This window comes from Pseudophryne corroboree, chromosome 1 (assembly GCF_028390025.1).
Source record: "Pseudophryne corroboree isolate aPseCor3 chromosome 1, aPseCor3.hap2, whole genome shotgun sequence".
NCBI lineage: Eukaryota > Metazoa > Chordata > Amphibia > Anura > Myobatrachidae > Pseudophryne > Pseudophryne corroboree.
The window spans coordinates 478,314,264-478,332,579 of NC_086444.1; the positions used below are offsets into that span (position 1 = coordinate 478,314,264).

At 40.8% G+C, this 18,316-nt stretch overlaps 1 protein-coding gene across 1 annotated transcript in view; it reads right to left on the reverse strand.

Moving 5' to 3' along the window:
- Positions 1-17,437, reverse strand: part of DAPK1 (death associated protein kinase 1) — a 244,935-nt gene extending 227,498 nt beyond the window's left edge. Inside the window, exons 1-2 of the mRNA XM_063913762.1 lie at positions 17,221-17,437; positions 14,484-14,627 (exon numbers count right to left, since the gene is read on the reverse strand). Coding sequence (XP_063769832.1) covers positions 14,484-14,545 — 62 coding nt within the window. The 5' untranslated portion in view covers positions 14,546-14,627; positions 17,221-17,437. The remainder of the gene's footprint in view (positions 1-14,483; positions 14,628-17,220) is intronic.
- Between the last annotated feature and the right edge of the window lie 879 nt (positions 17,438-18,316).

Consider the following 18,316-nt stretch of genomic DNA (forward strand, 5'->3'; position numbering starts at 1 on the left):
AATACAGACAATCCATGTTATAAAGGGCCACCTATACATGTATTTTTGCAAATGTTGAATCTAGTGTTAACCAGAAATTACTTTTTATATGATGCAAAGTACTACCTGCAGTTTCCGGGGTGTGCGATGGGGTCCAATGTGGCCCCATCGCATGCCAATGCCTTTATGATCATAGTTGAACAGCAATTGTTTTTCAGCACCTTTGATTGATCGATCACTTGCATTATATTTAAGGTACATAGACGATTTGCTGTTCATCTGGACTGGCACAAAAGCGCATTTAAAATCGAAATTGGATACACATAATGCCTCTGGCCATGTAATCCAGTTTACGCATGAAATGTCAGTACAAGCAATACATTTCCTGGATGTTAACATTAGTAACACCCCAATGGGCAATGAGACATCCATTTATGTGAAATCCACAGACTGGAACACAATTTTGGCCCATGACAGTTTCCACCCGCAACCACTACGAGAAGGATTACCATATTCTCAGATGTTGCGGGTGAGAAGAATAAATAGCAGCCATATACAAACAATGTCAGCTATGAAAGACATGATAAATACATTTGTAGAAAACAAATTGGAGAAGATCAGAAACAAAGTAATGGCCATTTCAAGGAATGACACCCTTAAGCCCTCTAAGGACTCTTCTTAAATAACTCCCAAGTTGCCATGGGTGAACAGATTTAATACTAGAAGTCAGATGACTACAAAAGGTGGCCAAAGATTTTGGCCTATCATTAATATAGACAAAAATCTGTCGGCACTGGTTGCTACTCAACTGTTACCGTGTTACACATGTGGTTGTAGATTGGGTGACCAATTGATAAAATGAGATGTAACAAAGTTAAAGAAACAGTCACAGCAACCACATTTTCTCTCTCAGAAAGCAGGTTGCTATCGTTGCCTGGGATGCACAACATGAAGATCCCTTACACCGGGTAATACATTCACGCATCCATATTCCGGGGGGAAAAAAATTGTCATTTATACTGTCTTGCCCATGTGGTCTTACATACGTGGGCAAGACAGAGAGACAATTTAGGGAGAGAATGGCTGGTCATCGCTCTGCCATACGAGCGGCTTTGGAGATGGGTAATAGTGATCAACCCGTGGCATGACATTGTGCCCAGGCAGGGCATACCATGGCCAGCATACGCACTAAATTAATATACCATGTCCTCATAAGTACTAGGGGAGGCAATAGGGGCAAAAGGTTATTGCAATTAGAAAGAAAATGGATCTTTTAGTTAGACTGTTTATCTCCTAGAGGACTGAAGTATTCATTGGGTCTGCAGAATTATCTGTGACCCTAGATATTAATGGGGGATATCAGGAATGTGGTAAACAGTATAATTCATGTCGCACTCCTATTGCACTATTAAATATATTCAGCCAATATACAAGCAATAGTAGGTCGTGATTAGATACAGATGGTTACACATTTGTAACTATGTTTTTAATTCATTCACTGGTTTGTTTTTAATCATGTATATACGTTTCTTTATTGTAGTATTGTAACCATGGTGACGTGTTACCATGATTCCTGATTGCTCGGCCGGGAACTCTGGCATGACGTCATTGTTGAGACAAAGCCATGTTCCCGCTGCACTGATGCCGGCGCCCGTGACAACCACGCCGGAACAGGTCCGATCAGGTAATCTGCACCTTTTATGTTGGTATATTTAAACCTGTATGTTTGCTCACTCATTTAGATCATCCCGACGATGGGTTGCTGGCCGAAACGTTATAAATAAAAGCACTTTTTTGCAGCACTACAAGTCTGAGTGCCGCCATCCGACAACAGTATGAATATATATAAAAATATATATATTTTAATACACACATACATACACACTAGCTGTTCTTCGCATAAGAGTTTCTGATGTTCACGGTTGTAAATGTAAAGGAGTGTTAAACATTTGTTAAATCTAGGAGGTGCAAATGTGAGATGTTTTAATGTAAGTAAATATTAATCCATGGTTCTTAACGTTACCAGAGGAGCACCTGTAGCAGTTATAGTAAAAAGTGACAGGACCATTTTTTGTAGTTTATTAAATTCTACACACTGGAGGTGCAATCCAAAATTTGATCCGATAGTCCGTTTGAGCGTTATTGTTCACGCAATGCAAGCCGGTAATGACGTAATTATGTCAACCCCCTTTTCATCCCCATAGGGGAGTTTTATTACAATTACAATTCTGCAGTTTGCCTTTTTCCCACCTGAAGAATACCCACGTTAAAATTTCAGCTTCCTAACATATTAGGAAGTAATGGAATTAATAATGAGTCAGTCAGTCAGTGTTTTCGCAAATTTTATATATATATATATATATATATATATATATATATATATATATATATATATATATATATATATATATATATATATATGCTAGAAACAAGACAAGGAGAGCGCACCGGTAAACGTAAATCATTTACTTGGTATAAAAAAGTGTAATATCCACATACATTGCAGTAAGAGTATCCAAACTCAGCGAGGTCCACACGATCTCTGGAACAGCGCTCACCGAGCTGAAAACTGTCTCGTCGGCTCCGGACCCGGCGGGTGACGTCACAACGTCCTCAGCAGTTAGCCACGCCCAACGCGTTTCGACCTATCACAGTCTTCGTCAGGGGATCCCCTGACGAAGACTGTGATAGGTCGAAACGCTCTCCTAGTCTTGTTTCTAGCACCAATACCTTTGCTCCCTGGCTGGGAGTAGGATTGAGCAGCACAGAATTTACGTTTAATAAAGACTCTGGATACATGGACTTGCAGCGCAGGAATTGAATCCTGTTTCCATATATATATATATATATATATATATATATATATATATATATATATATATATATATATATCTATCTATCTATATCTATCTATCTATATAATCTATATATCTATATATATCTATCTCTCATACATACACACACACACACACGTATACAGATTTAGATTTTTGTGTATGCGTATTTGGTAATAAAAAAGAGCATTGTAATTTGCAGAGATGTTGGTGCCGCACAGTGTAAATTGGGGACTAACCTATTAAAACACATGTACCACAACAGACAATTTGAAAAGTGGAAGTGTGCAGCACAGCACTTCCCGGCCTACAGTCATCCTGTGCTCCACTTATAATGTGTAAAAACAGATCTTGTCAAGACAGTTAACAGTCTTAAGGTAATTCCATATTTATCTGCAAACACAAGTGAAACAACAATGATTCATTACACTGGAACAAACAACTAAAATGTGTTCCCGGTGTTCCACTGTGTTGCTCATATCCACAGATGAACATGGAATTACCTAGTCCAGGCATTTGCAGTTTCAGTTTGATTTTCATAAGTCTTACTGTTACCCAAAATACAATAAATCTGATTACATAAACATTTTGTCAAAACACCATCAAAAACATTTCTGTTCAACATTCATATCAGCATCTTCTAAATCAACACAAATATAAACAGAACCACTAAAGACTAAAAGCCCATACACACTTGACGATAAAATGAGCGACGTCGTTCATTTCAGCCCTCATCAACGACGTCGCTCATTATATCGTCAAGTGTGTATGCATCCGACGACCACCGATGCGCGGCCCCGCGGGACGTTAACGACCCTCGCTTATCTGTGGAGCATGTATGCTCAATTTCCACTATGGTAGTTACCGGCCAGAGACGTCGTTGAATGTGTATGGTGTGAACGACCAACGACCAAGCCACTGTTAACCAGCCCTGTTCCCAGCTCATTATTTTAATAAACTGTTCAGCTTGGATGCTTCAACGATGAATGGTCTTTGGTCGGGTGTTTGTTGCTCAGCTGTTCAAAGGAAGTTCAAGGGAAGTCGTTAATGACGGTCGTTAACGACGTGTGCATCGTCAAGTGTGTATGGGCCAGTTATAAATGGAATCAGACTGATTTCCTGACAATCGGGATCCCGGCGGTCAAAATACCGACGCCAGAATCCCGAAAGTCAAAATCCCGACAGAGCGCAGTATGTTCCCTCGCGGGCTCGCTGCGCTCACCATGCTTTGTGCTCAGTGGTGAGCTTTGTTCGCCACACTATTATATTCCCCCGGATGTCGGCGTGGACCACCACCCTAGTGGGAATACCGGGCTGTGGTTGAGATTACTACTGCCGGCAATTTTGACCGCTGTCAGGATTCTGGCATCTGTATTTCGACCACCGGGATCCCAACTGTCGGGAACTTATCTGTATCCCTTATACATTATAGTAAATACCAGTGGTATAAAAAGTAGGAGTCACTGGAAGACATTAACTATACTGCCGGCAACTAGCTACTTTATTAAATGGAGCCCAAAATCATGAACTGTAATCTAGGTTTTACAAATCCAAATTATATCTTCACAATACATTATGTAAAGAAACTGAGTTTCCTTGATCTACATGTCTAGAAAGCTTCTTATTAACATTTATTTATACAGCATATACAGCATATTCTGTTGCACTTTACTATTCAAAAGCAAACCAGTAAAAAAAAAATCAAGACAGGGTAAGAGCAAAGTAGCGAGAGAGCCCAGCTCACAAGCTTACAATCTAAAGCTGCGCACACACCTGACGACGGTGCGACCCGATGTAACATATACATTGTATCGTCGTACACACTGCATGTAACACCGTATCAACCATGGAATCTTCCCTCTGTACTGCAGCACATCCAGTGGGACAATAAAACCACCCAATTCAGCAAACGATGAATTGGGGTGATTTGAGGGTACAGGCTATATGATGGTCATCAGATATATCATATAGTGTGTACCCAGCTTAGCACCACTCTTATTTCCAAACCCTCTAGATAAAGTCATTTGAATCATTAATCTTTATTGAACTAGACACTGGTGGATTATACATTAAAAACTGTTAAAAAAAACTTTTTTAAAGCATTATTAAAGTGTAGCTATTAAATAACGAGACGGATGCTATAATTTACGTTTAATTATCTTAAGTACATTTTAACTCCGTTCCCCTCCTATGTACTCCTCTTCTGCATCCACACACCGCTGCATTCTTCTTTTCCATTGGTCAAAGCCGTGCTGTAGCTCGTTGTCAGTCAGCTGACTCAACAGCTTCATCGTTTTCTTCTTTACCTCAGTAACGGATGCAAAACAGGTTCCCTTGAATACAGATTTGACTTTAGGGAAAATAAATAGTAACACGGTGCTAGGCCTGGTGAGTATGGAAGGTGTGCTAGCACTGCAATCTGTTTCACAGCCAAATACTGCTTCACAGAAAGAGCAACGTGGGCTGGTGCGTTGTCCTGACGGAGGATGAAACCATTTTTCCCACAACTCAGGCCTCTTCCTCTAATTCTTTTGCGCAAAGATTCTAGAACATTTTTGTAGTAATGTTAATTCACTGTTGCACCTTCTGGTAGTAACACCCTTGATATCAAAGAAAACAATTTACATGGCTTTGAGTTTGGATTTGCTTTGACGTGCTTTCTTCATTCTTGGTGGTGATGATGGTGTTTTCCAGTGCATGGACTGGCACTTTGTGTCAGGATTATACTTGGAAGATCCATGTTTCATCATAGATAATAACATTATCTAAAAAATGTGAATCCGCTTAAATTTGTTTGAAAAGGTTTGTACAATTTCCTTTCGCTCTTGATGCAAAACTTGCCTAACAGTTTGTCTATGTTTCCCATTTCTGCTATCCTTCAAATGCTGAGTTGACGGTCAACTCAAAAATTCTCAATTTTTTCCCCAACATTTGTTTTTGATGTGCAAGGCCTTCCGGGACGTTCATCTTCGACATCCTCAAGACAGTCACCAAATCTTTTATGCCACTCAAACACACATGCACATATCAATCTGCCCCGTAAACTCACTTGACATACAAAAAGATTTGGTGGGGGTTTTGTTTAATTTGACTCAACATTTTACTTTTGAACTAAGCATTTTTGCGACACACGGGAATCACAAAACTTCTCAGAATGCTGCGTGACGGCAAACTGAGCGAGAGGGGTGAAACTGTTTTGGGATAGTCCAAGGTCAACGTTACCCCACTCCCTTTTACCTCACGCAGTATGGTTTATTTTTCACAAGTAGTCTTATTATTTAATAGCCACACCTCGTAGTGCAAAGATTACAATAACGATTTTGTCGTTCTATTATAAAGATATATATATATATATATATATATATATATACACACACACACACACACACACACACACACACACACACACACACATAGTGCAAACCCAAACATAAAATACATGTAATTTACTGTTCTCATTAAGCATAATAACTGTGTTAGATCTGCAAAAATGTCATAATACAACCCCAGGCAGCACATGGTTACATTATTTTTCCTATAAATGATCTACAGTATGTTCTCAGCATATATGTGGAGATCAGCAAAATTTCCACCTGTATAGATTCCAGTGTATAGATATCAGCATTGTGCATATCTCTAGAGAGAAGCTACTATACGGAAGTAGGCGGGTCAGTCAGTATTTACTCACTGAATACACTACAGCTGTAAAACACGCATTAAGATGCAAATACACAGAAGATATTATGACTAACTTCTTTTGTGTGTGGGTTGGGGGTAGCTGTAATTGGTTCTGTCGGGGGGGGTCCTGAAAAGCCAGTAGATGAACGCTTTTGTAAATTAAGCACCCAGTGCATTGTTGTGGGACTACTGTAGTGTAAGTATTGGGAGAGAGAAGTCACCCACTGGGGGTCCTCAGTTTCTGTTTAAGATATAAATCATTATTGGTGTATTTCACTGTAACAGTCATTCATGTACGAAAGAGTGTTTTCCACTGTGAAAAGAATTTAACAATTATAATGTGTGTGTTAAGGTGGGTACACAGCAGGCGATGTGCTCTATGAGCGACGTCGCTTAGCATTTCACACTCCCAGGCTGGGCGGTCGGCGGCAGTGCATACACACTGAGCAATATGACGACCATATCGCTCAGGGACTTCACACCGTGGCCAGGCTATGCAGGCAGCTCTTGAACGACGGTCCAAATCGAGCTGCATGCACGGCCGACAGCGAGGGTCGTTAACGCATCGCTCGGCATACACAGAGCGATGAGAAAGAAAATGACGTCGCTCAGGAAGGGTTAAAATGAGCGACATTGTTTACTTTCTTGGCAAGTGTGTATGGACCTTTAGTTTATCACCTCACAGAAGCCCAAAGATTTTCCACAGTCAAATTCATCCAGCACATACAATATTCTGATGACTATTATTATTATTATTCTTCATTTATTTGGCGCCACAAGTGGTCTGCAGGACCATACAAAGTACAGAAACAGAAACAGTATGGACAAAAACAAGAAAAAGCAACCTACAGTACAGAACGTTACAGGACATGGTTTATAAAGTTAGTTGACAATACCCAGATAAGCAGCAGGGTGACAGAACCCAAAAATTAGGTGATATTGTAGGGAGTAGATGGTGTTGTCAAAATGGGGTTGAGGTAGAAAAACTGCGCTGTATAGACTTTAGCTGGCCTAGGGGTGGTCACAGGGCTCCCCTGTTGAGCCCAAAAATAGAAATGGATATATGCAATACAGAAAGAGGACTACTCCTGATTGGCGCTTGTCAGATAACACCCACATAAAACATTATGATTGAGCCATGATTGGTAGGAAATAAAGCATGTGTCTAGTGTTATGTAAAAACAATCTCTGTTTTAATTTAAACAAACACTTAAAATCAAAAACACATATAAAATGGAAGTAGATAACACAGAGAATCCTACCAAGATGGTGGCCGGAGCCGCAGGTGTTATATGCAAGGTATACCCGGGAAAGATACCCTGCATAAGGCTCCGGAAGGCGATATTTTCCCTGTGGTATAAACTGAGTCCAAAAACGTCCTTGGAAGTCCAGAGCACTGGTAGGCAGACACCAACGCGTTTCGGGACATCAAAGTCCCTTTTTCAAGGTAGTATGTGAGAGAAGGAACAGCAAATGAGGGATGAGGGCCCTGCTCGTGAGAGCTTAGTCCAGGTACACACTAGAACGATATCTTCCTGATTTGTCACTTTGGAATGACAACTCGTGAAGATCATTCAGTGTGTACTTAAGCGTGCTGCCTGTCCAATCAGACATTATCGTATGCAATGCAGTGTAATAAAGAATGGAATGAGGTATTGTTCCATCATTCATTATGACGCAGAGTGTGTACGGGCAATCTTGCATGGCCCGGTGCAAATTGAATTTGTCCCGGCCATCAGCAAGATTGCCCATCTATCTAATGTGTACCCAGCATAACACTCTACAGTAAAAGACACTTGCTGGTTTATTGCTAGCAGTCAAGCCCTTCATACAATTTCTTCTCATCCAGATTAACATTTATAGGACTGAAATGATGATTTACTTTAAATCACGTTTCTGCTTCTCTATATAATGTAAGTAAATGAACACTTTTGACGTTACATTTTTCTGACTGAAGCACTTTAAATAAAGTCATTATATACAAATCAGAGGGTATGCATTTAGCATCCCAGCAGTTGGGATGCCAGTGGTCATGTGACTGGTGCCGACATTCCAGAACATAAATATCAGAGTCACCGTTAGTGTTAGCTGTAGCCGCCACTCCTTGGAGTCTTAACCCTAGCCACCATCCCTTGACCTCTAGCTTCTGACCTCCTTGACCTCTAGCGTCTGACATGGAACCGGGAAGTGACGGGAGCACACAGCACTTTGCCACCGCATTACAACTAGAGCATGAAAACCCCAGGCAACGAGCATTACAAACCTCTGGCAACGGGGCATTGTGGTGTGTGGCATAATGAGTCACAGGCATTACAGTGTGTGGCATAATGTGTTATGGTGTGTTGGGGCGCGTGCAAATTCTTTACTTTTCAAATGGCAATGGGGGATGGGGTGGAACCACAATTTTTTTTTAGCTTGGGGGTGCAAAAGTCCTTTAACTCCTTCATACCTGAGGGTGTTCTGCAACTCGGAGACAAGGCAAGCACTCACACTGTACAAGACCTAAGGTACAGAGGTAGAACAAGCCCCAGTAGCCATGGAAAGATTCCTGGCTGCATTTGGCCAATAGTGAGATACAGAAGGACGGGTTTTGGACAACAGGAAAACAATGTAATTTATTGTACTAAATAACAAATGCAGATTAAAATGTACTGCAATTAAATGTACTTTCTTATTTAAAGCAACTTGAGTTTACAATAATTTTCATTACAGGTTGAGTCTCCCTTATCCAAAATGCTTGGGACCAGAGGTATTTTGGATATCGGATTTTTCCGTATTTTGGAATAATTGCATACCATAATGAGATATCATGGTGATAGGACCCAAGTCTAAGCACAGAATGCATTTATGTTACATATACACCTTATACACACAGCAGGAAGGTAATTTTAGCCAATATTTTTTGTAACTTTGTGCATTACACAAAGTGTGTGTACATTCACACAATTCATTTATGTTTCATATACAGCTTATACACACAGCCTGAAGGTCATTTAATACAATATTTTTAATAACTTTGTGTATTAAACAAAGTTTGTGTACATTGAGCCATCAGAAAACAAAGGTTTCACTATCTCAGTCTCACTCAAAAAAGTCCGTATTTCGGAATATTCCGTATTTCGGAATATTTGGATATGGGATACTCAACCTGTATATATTAAGGGCCGAATTCAATTAGGTCCGTAATTTACCACAATAGCCATTTTCACAGCTTTTTTTGCCGGAAAAATGGGTTTATCACATGTACACACAAGAGCAGGATTACCACGAAAATGGTTGCCGAAAGTAAAACTGGTTAAATCTGCCTGTATCCCCCCCCCCATAAAAAAAAAAGCTACACTAACCTCGGTATAACAGTTTATTATTGGTTATAATAAAAGTATTTCTGGAACCTAAATTGGGTCAAATGGCTGTTCTAAGCATTTTTTTTTTTTCTATGTAAAAAAAAAAAGATAGAAAGCAATTATTTTATTTTATTTTTTCCAATAAAATAAGTGCTAAAATTAAATTCAGGGTACAAAAAATTGGTATAAGTGTAAAAACAGACTGCTTCCACCTGCAAGTCTAAAAACATTTGACCCACTCAAAGCACCCCAATATACCTGTCCCATACCTTGTACCTCAATTTCAATAATTTTGTACTTTTTCATCCCAAAAATTATGTCATTATTGGCTAATTAAAAATAACGAAAAGCTTCTAAGTACATACAGTAATTAGTTAATGTTCTAATATTTGCTGTGGTGCGCTCCCTGGGTTCTAGGAACAGTATTCTCAGTCCACTGAAGGAGGAAAAACGTCCACAACCACTATTTCAAATGGGTAAGAGGTCCGTAAATCTTCTATTCGGAAAAACTTCACCACTCCAACGATTGGAGAATGCCCAAAATATAAGGAGAAAAGTGCATATAGTGAAGTACAATTTTAATAAATTCCAATGGAATAACAAATGTGCAAATAGCATAAAATCACAATTGTGCAAAATAGCAAGAAAATATATCTGGAATCCACCACAGATTGGCAGACCAGCGTACCAATGATTGTGGGGTGTCAAGTTGCCCACCCAAGATCGCATGAGATGTTACTCCCCGGGGTTTTCAGCAACAGTCGGCATCATCACCTTCCACTTATCACTTCTTTATCACTGGTTTATAATTTCTCCAGGCTTACTATATCTACCCCTTTATCTCTCTCAAAGGTTTGGTACATCTCCCCCTTAGTACTGTGTGTAAGGTGACTGATTGGAGGGACCTTCTGCTGCCAGAGGGGATTCAAGCAGCCGAGAACCCATATCTGCCGACTGTTGCTAAAAACCCCGGGGAGTAACATCTCATGCGATCTTGGGTGGGCAACTTGACACCCCACAATCTCTGGTACGCTGGTCTGCCAATCTGTGGTGGATTCCAGATATATTTTCTTGCTATTTTGCACAATTGTGATTTTATGCTATTTGCACATTTGTTATTCCATTGGAATTTATTAAAATTGTACTTCACTATATGCACTTTTCTCCTTATATTTTGGGGATTCCCCAATCGTTGGAGTGTTGAAGTTTTTCCGAATAGAAGATTTACGGACCTCTTACCCATTTGAAATAGTGGTTGTGGACATTTTTCCTCCTTCATTGGATTGAGAATACTGTTCCTAGAACCCAGGGAGCGCACCACAGCAAATATTAGAACATTAACTGAAACACATAGGGTTACCGGTGACCACCCTGTCTGGTGGGTTGCAGCACCTTTGAAGTGAAGCGCCGTCTTTTCATTTGTTTTTTCAAATTGTTGTTTGGTCATACGTACAAGTAAGTAATTAGTCATTCAGGAAGGTGTCCCACGGGTTCTGAACTAAACTGTGATATTTGTAACTTAAAATGGGGATTTTTCCCAACTTTCATCTGCTCAGAGGTGGTGAATTAAAATGCGCAGTAAAATTACTGCAAATCTGTTTTAACTGACAATTCAATAGGCACTTTCATAATGCGCGGTGCGGCAATCCGGATGCCACCCCGGGTGTTTGCAGTACAGGGTACAACAGTTCGGGTGCCCCGGCCCAAAGCGACCTGGGTTTAGAACTGGACCTAGAGGAAGCCCAGGGAGGTGTTGGGAAACAGCAAGTTTTCATTCGGCATTTAGCACGGCCGGTTTTGGATACCTGGGGTATGGATGGGAGACAGAGTGGGCAGACTCCCGTCTATGTCGGTCCGGTCCAGGTTTTGGAGCAAGCACTCCCAGCAATCAGGCACACCTGTGCCACACTTTTATAAAGCTTGTTAGGGCAAGGGCTCTGGGCTCCTGATGCCAACAAGTGGCCAGGCGATAGAGAGCGGGCCAGTGGGTTAGAGACGGGGATCCTGAGATTTGTATACATGCTGTTTGTGAACCGGTGACTGGTTAAGGTAACTTGTAAACTTGCCGTGTTAAAGACCTGTTTACTGTGCAGAGGAAGTAAACAGACTGCTATAGACTCCCATAGAACTGTGTCAGCGTCTTGTCTGGTGGAAGGTCGCTTTCTTACAGTGGGTAAAATCGCCTTTTTATTTACTGTGAAAACGTTTTTTCGCGCCTAATTGAAATCGGCCCTAAAGATGCGTACACCCGCCGGGTCCCATCGCTAACAAGGTGATGCTGGGTACACATCATCACGTGTATACCAGCTGTAGAGTCTTGGGCACTCTGAAGTGTGAGAAACAAAAAAAAAAAAAAAAAACCACTAACACCATAACATCATAACAGTGGTTTTACAAGATGAGTTACAGGAAATTGCTTTTAAATCTAGTTCCTAAGAAATATCTTAAAAGATCTAGCGAAAGTTTGTTTTGTGGTATAACACAAGCGTGATCATTTAAACCAGTTAACAAAACCAACCAAAAAGAAAACTTTCTGTCCATTGTGTACCTATGCGTTCTACAGGTCTCACTAGCAGATAATGATGGAAAAGGCACACTTTAAAATTGAAAAATCATATTAAAAGACACCACAAGAAAGAGCTGCATGTTTAATTGCATTATGCAAACACAAATTATACAGGCGATAATAAATAGATCATTTATGTAAAATTGTATATATAGGACATTTTTCCGAAATAAAACAAGCAGCAATTAAGTCCAGTTGTGTCTGTGTACACACAACTATTGTTAGCAACAGGTAGCTGGTGACCAACCACACTACAATACTATACAATCCTAACTATCCGTAGTCACAAGGCAGCGAACACTCTATGAGGAAGCACCCAAGAGTGCGAAATGCGTTAAAATTTTCCCTCATTTCCAGGAAGGATACCTCATCTGTCGGAACCACCTGCTAATCCGCTTCACCCACCACCAGCTGCCTTGTGACTACAGAATTGCTCGTGGTGCTACACGCTAGAGGCGCCTACTGTGATCAACACATCCAGGCTTGGAGACGTCAGCACAGTGGAAGGTAGACGTGGTTCAAGCTGCAAAGACACCTCTGGCGGCTGGTGCACACTGCCGTGAGGTGCGTCTATCCGAATCAGCGGTAGAACAGTAAACCTGAGTGGTTGCTTACATGACCACACATACTTTTGTTGCAAGATATCACCCCCATTGAGGGAATATAGCATCAACATTTTCCTGCTTTTGGACGTCAGATCTTGGAAGCAGTGATTACACTGATATACAAGAGCAGAGGCAGGTGAGCCCACAGGAAGTGGAGACTTTGTTGAATCACTGCTACACAAGTTACATTGTTTCATCACATCGGAATACAACTGAGATACATAGTATTAACAACAACACAGTGATATAAACAAGGACTTTATAGATTCATAATTTATTGTTACTAATTTCATATTGTTGTGCCTACAGCTGACACAGCAAGTCACGTGACTTTTTTTTTTTTTTTTTTTATAACATTGCATGCCGTACACTTACCAGTTTTAATTGATATTAAATGACTGTCAATTCATTTTTTGATTCTAGATATAAAGGTATATAAATACAAATTGCAAGTGTGTGTGTGTTTAGTCATTTATGCATCTGAAATATTTATAGCACAAAAAGTCAAAAGTATTAATCGCATTATGCTCCATAACTGCAGCTAATACCAAGTATGGTGACATCTTATTCTGGCTGGTAAAACTCTGTTCAAAAAGTCACATGATACCAGTTATATTGTGAAATACATTGGGCTTGAAACAATACAATGCAATGCAAGTTGAATAGCGCCAGGAATTAGCTCCCGGGGCTATTCAGCACAGCGCAATGGTAAGTCGAAGAATGCCCGTTCTCCCGAACTAAACAGGGCATTTTGTCAGGAGAACCGACATTCTCGGACTTAAGTGCCCGGCGCGATGTTGTTTCTACCGCGCTAAGGTCAGAAATCAGCATCACGCCAGCACTTTTGTCGGAATTCTTCTCGCACCCCCGGAAGGGTGCGAGAAGAAATCCCATCGCCGAGTGTCACAGCACACTGTATTGAACAGTCCCGGAAGCTAATTCCCGGTGCTATTCAACTCGCACTGTATTAAATAGAGCCCAATGACAATGACTGATAGAAATTCCTGACAATTAAATATTAACATATATACAGCAAAAATTCCCAGGCAACAGAATGCTCTCAAACTACAATGTACGTTTTCTTATTAATAAGTATATTACTGTCTTTATGAACAACTTGAAAAAACAAACAGTCTTTATATAGGTAACCTCAAGACACAAGTGTGTATCAGCTGGAGAATTACTATATGAATTTTCACATGACTCGCTGGAGTATTGCTTAACCAATTTTCAACGCTTCTATTACCAATGAGAAGTGCAATTATCATTACACATATTTAGTTCAGGGCCTGTGGAACAGAGTCCTGTCAATCAAAGTACACAGTCCTGAGTGTGTGGCTCCCGCACTGTAAACAACCAGTGCAGCAGATACAGAATACAATGCACTTCATCTTATTCAAAGCAGGAGTTTTGCTTCCCAAGCACAATGTTTTAAGGTCTATTCAATCTAACCAAAAACGGTTACAGTTTTCCTTACCTTCCAAGTTCTTCTCCAATCTCATAATAATCCTCCAGGTTTTCCTGTCTAAACACTGTCATGGTGTCTCAATGCTCCGTGTAGACCAGCTTCCTTATACACCTGGAAGTCATCACCACACAGTCAGATAGCTGACTACATTTCCTGCATAGGGAGAGAAAAGCAAGGTATGTTATTGTAAGTCATTGCATGGGCAATGTTGAATAGCTGGAAATCCTAAAATAAGTTGACCCAATGTTGAGTTATAATATTAAACTTTCAATAGCAGTATGTCTATCTTACCAGCTGCATTAGGCAACAGAAATTCAACAAGAAAATCTCACTTTCCTACCATCTTCCCATTTGGCAATTTCCCAAAGCCTCTGACAGTCCTGAGCAAGAGATCCTCTGTCATATGCAGAAGAACCTTTTGAAACGGATAGTGGGAAGCTCAAGGAGAAGGGCTTCAAGAACCCTGCTACCCACAAAAGGACCCTTACAGGCCTCAGGGCTCGTTGATTTGGAGGACTGTAGTTTAGCTTTTCTGATTTTACCGTTTGTCTAATTCCACTCAAAACTAAAAGTATCATGGCCAAATTGTAAGTTCAACAACTGTCATTAACTGTATAAATATTTAATTGGGGTTTCCAACAATCATAACCCAGTGATAACTCTGGTTATAAATTGCTGGAATTGGGCATTTTTGGCCAGTAGCGTCATAATATCCCACATATGCTTGTGTGGTTTGTACTGAACAGCCGACAGTCTCATATGTATCTAATTATATTATCTATGTAACATCATAAGAAAGTATCCTACAATAAAGGTAAGAAAGAAAAACTGAAAAAGCACCATACAATTCCATTAACCGGCCAACTGATTAGGGTTAGCCTATAAAGGATATTCCTTCAAATCCAAATGTTCCAGTTTAGATTAATGGATAGCAGACCTAGGCATCTAGCACATCAAGGACTGTCATGGGAGAGCAGCCCTACAGATATCAGAATCAACTAACACAGTGACAGCATAGACAGTGTATTGTATATTAATGTACAGCATAGCATTTTAGAATTGCTTAAATGTCATCCCTAACAGGCCAAGGAGCTAGACAGACATTGGTATATAGACAGAAAATGCAAAGCATTTATAGATTTACATGGATTGCAAATGAAGAACCATAAACAGAAGTCTCACTTCCTCTTCTGCTGGTGATTTTGTGATTTGTATTATTCTATCACAGCAAGTGGTACTTTTAATGCACTGCGTTTGGTCACTTCTCACAGTAGCAATAGTTCGCTGTCAAATGCTGCAGATGTGACAAAATATCTGAAGATTACAAATCAGGAATTTGGGGCTATGAAGATTATAAGAAATTCTGAGAAATAAAGGTTGCTTTGAAAGTAAAATGTGTTATTCTAAATGTATACCATAGTTATGTTGTCATGTGACACAGCAAAGTGACTACTTCAATGGTACTGTATATGAAGTGGTCTATTTCTCTGTGTATTTCTTTTCTATATAACTTCCTTTTCACTGCTGGTGTATAAGGGCAGATGACTTCAAACACAAAGGACCATAAATTGTTATCAAATAAACTGATATAAACAGCCACTTATAATTTCTAAAATTTGCTTTTGATTATCCCATCACATGGCCTGTTCCTCACTGGGACAATACATATTATATCCACATACAAGAGAGAAGTGGCAAGCTCCAACAAAATGATGAGATAAAAGTCTTTTACGCTAATGTTTTAGTCTTCCTAAAGACCTTTCTAACATGTTTCTGGATTATTACAGCCCCTGTCCTATTTCTAATGCTCTGCAACAATGTATTACATCAGCACGCGTATATATCTCGTTTGATTTTTTTCTTGTTTTTTTGTTTATATCTACAACCTTGGTCCTTGCTAACAAGGAACTGCACTAGAGGTGCAGCTTGAAACCGCTGGCGCAAGATAAAGGCATTCTTTCTGTGTGTATAATATATATATATATATATATATATATATATATATATATATATATATATATATATACACACACACACACACACACACACACACAAACAATTCTAATTAAATAAAATAAAAAATCCTTAGCATGCAGTGTTTATACTGTAGCAGCAGTGCTGAGAGCTGCATCAGGAAGCTGGTGGCCCATCCCTAGATGGTGAAGCTAGCCACAAAGATCTACCTGGCAGTGTAAGTGTGTGCCACCAGCAGAGGCTGAATGTGGCACTGCCAGCCAGAGCAGCTCCACCATACGCAATGAAGGCTATGCCAACCCCTATGGCACTATATCATGTATGAAGCTAAGAATCCAATTTACATATGCAAACAAAATCCAAATTAGGGTGGTATTATCCTTGCACATTCCAATCACTACAAATATGTTTTCGGGTCACGTTACCGAGCAATGATAGAGCCGATTTGCATAAAAGTATCGCTGATCACCCTACACCGGCGTCATGTAATATCTACAATAAGACACACACACACATCAATATTCAAATGTGAGAGCATTACGGTTCGGTCCCCAGCACCGAGACCGGGAGGGGATCCCCGGGATAACCTGCACATAACGGCAGGGGAGGCTCTGCCGCTACGTGTCCCGCACAGGGCTAAAATAGCCCGGCCTTTCCTATCAGTGGCAGCAGATAGCAGCCTGCCCCTTCTCCCCTATCACCTAGGCGGCAGCCGCAGCAGCAGTAACAGGGGACACACTGCCTGGCTGGAGGAAGGGGAGCCCCGGCTTACCAGACATCCCCCCCGGCGCCGCACGGCTCGGCTGTTTGCAGGACAATGCACGGGCACAGCATGCGGCCAGCGATCGGGGGCAGCTGCAGCGCGTCTCCCGGGTATCCGACAGCAGGGGAACGCCGCAGCACAGCTAGCCCGAGCAGCCACCACCGGTGCTGCTGCTGCTCACAATGCCTGAGGAAGGAGGAGAGAGGGGCGGGGGAGGGGGCGGGCAGGCAGCAGACACTAGCGGGGAGGGAGGGCGAGATGTGTCAGGTACGCGGCGGCGCTGCTGCTGCTGCTGCTGCTGCGTGAGTCTCTGAGACAGAATAGGGCGATGACACTGACACAGGCAACGTGCAGGGAACATCTCTCATAGTACATATAAGCCGGGATGGGTGTCTGTCCCGGTGTTCTTGCCAACAGCATATTTAACTCCAAATTCTTATTTTCACCATACAACTCATGGGGAACCCAAACGAACAGGTTAATAGCTCTCTTTATTTACCTTAGTTGTTACCAAAAAGGAAGAATACCTCCACCTCCTTTCAAGTTCAATGACAGTCACCATCTTTAATTTCACAATTATGGTAACACAAAGTATTAGGGTGGGATGTATCATGTATTGCACATTCTACATAATGCATAGTGGCGTTTATGTATGCATATGCGCAAACTGTGGGGGAGACTGACAGGGATCTTTAAGATCCCTCTCCAGGGATTTGTGCGAAAATAAGCGCCCATATGCTTCTATAGGTAACATTATCTTGCTACATCTGGGGACTATGGCGTCGGCAAACCTACAAAAACGGCGGATTTATACGTTGAGGAACACATATGTAAAAAAGCTAATACAATTATACATAGGGGGACATGTACTAAGCAGTGATAAAAGTGGAGAAGTGAGCCAGTAGAGAAGTTGCCAATGGCAACCAATCAGCTGCTCTGTATACTTTTATAGTATGTACATTATAAATGTTATGTCAGTGCTGATTGGTTGCCATGGGCAACTTCTCCACTGGCTCACTTCTCCACTTTTATAACTGCTTAGTACATGCCCCCCTTAGTCTACTATGCACATGTTTTTCTATCTAACTTCATTATTTCCTATAAA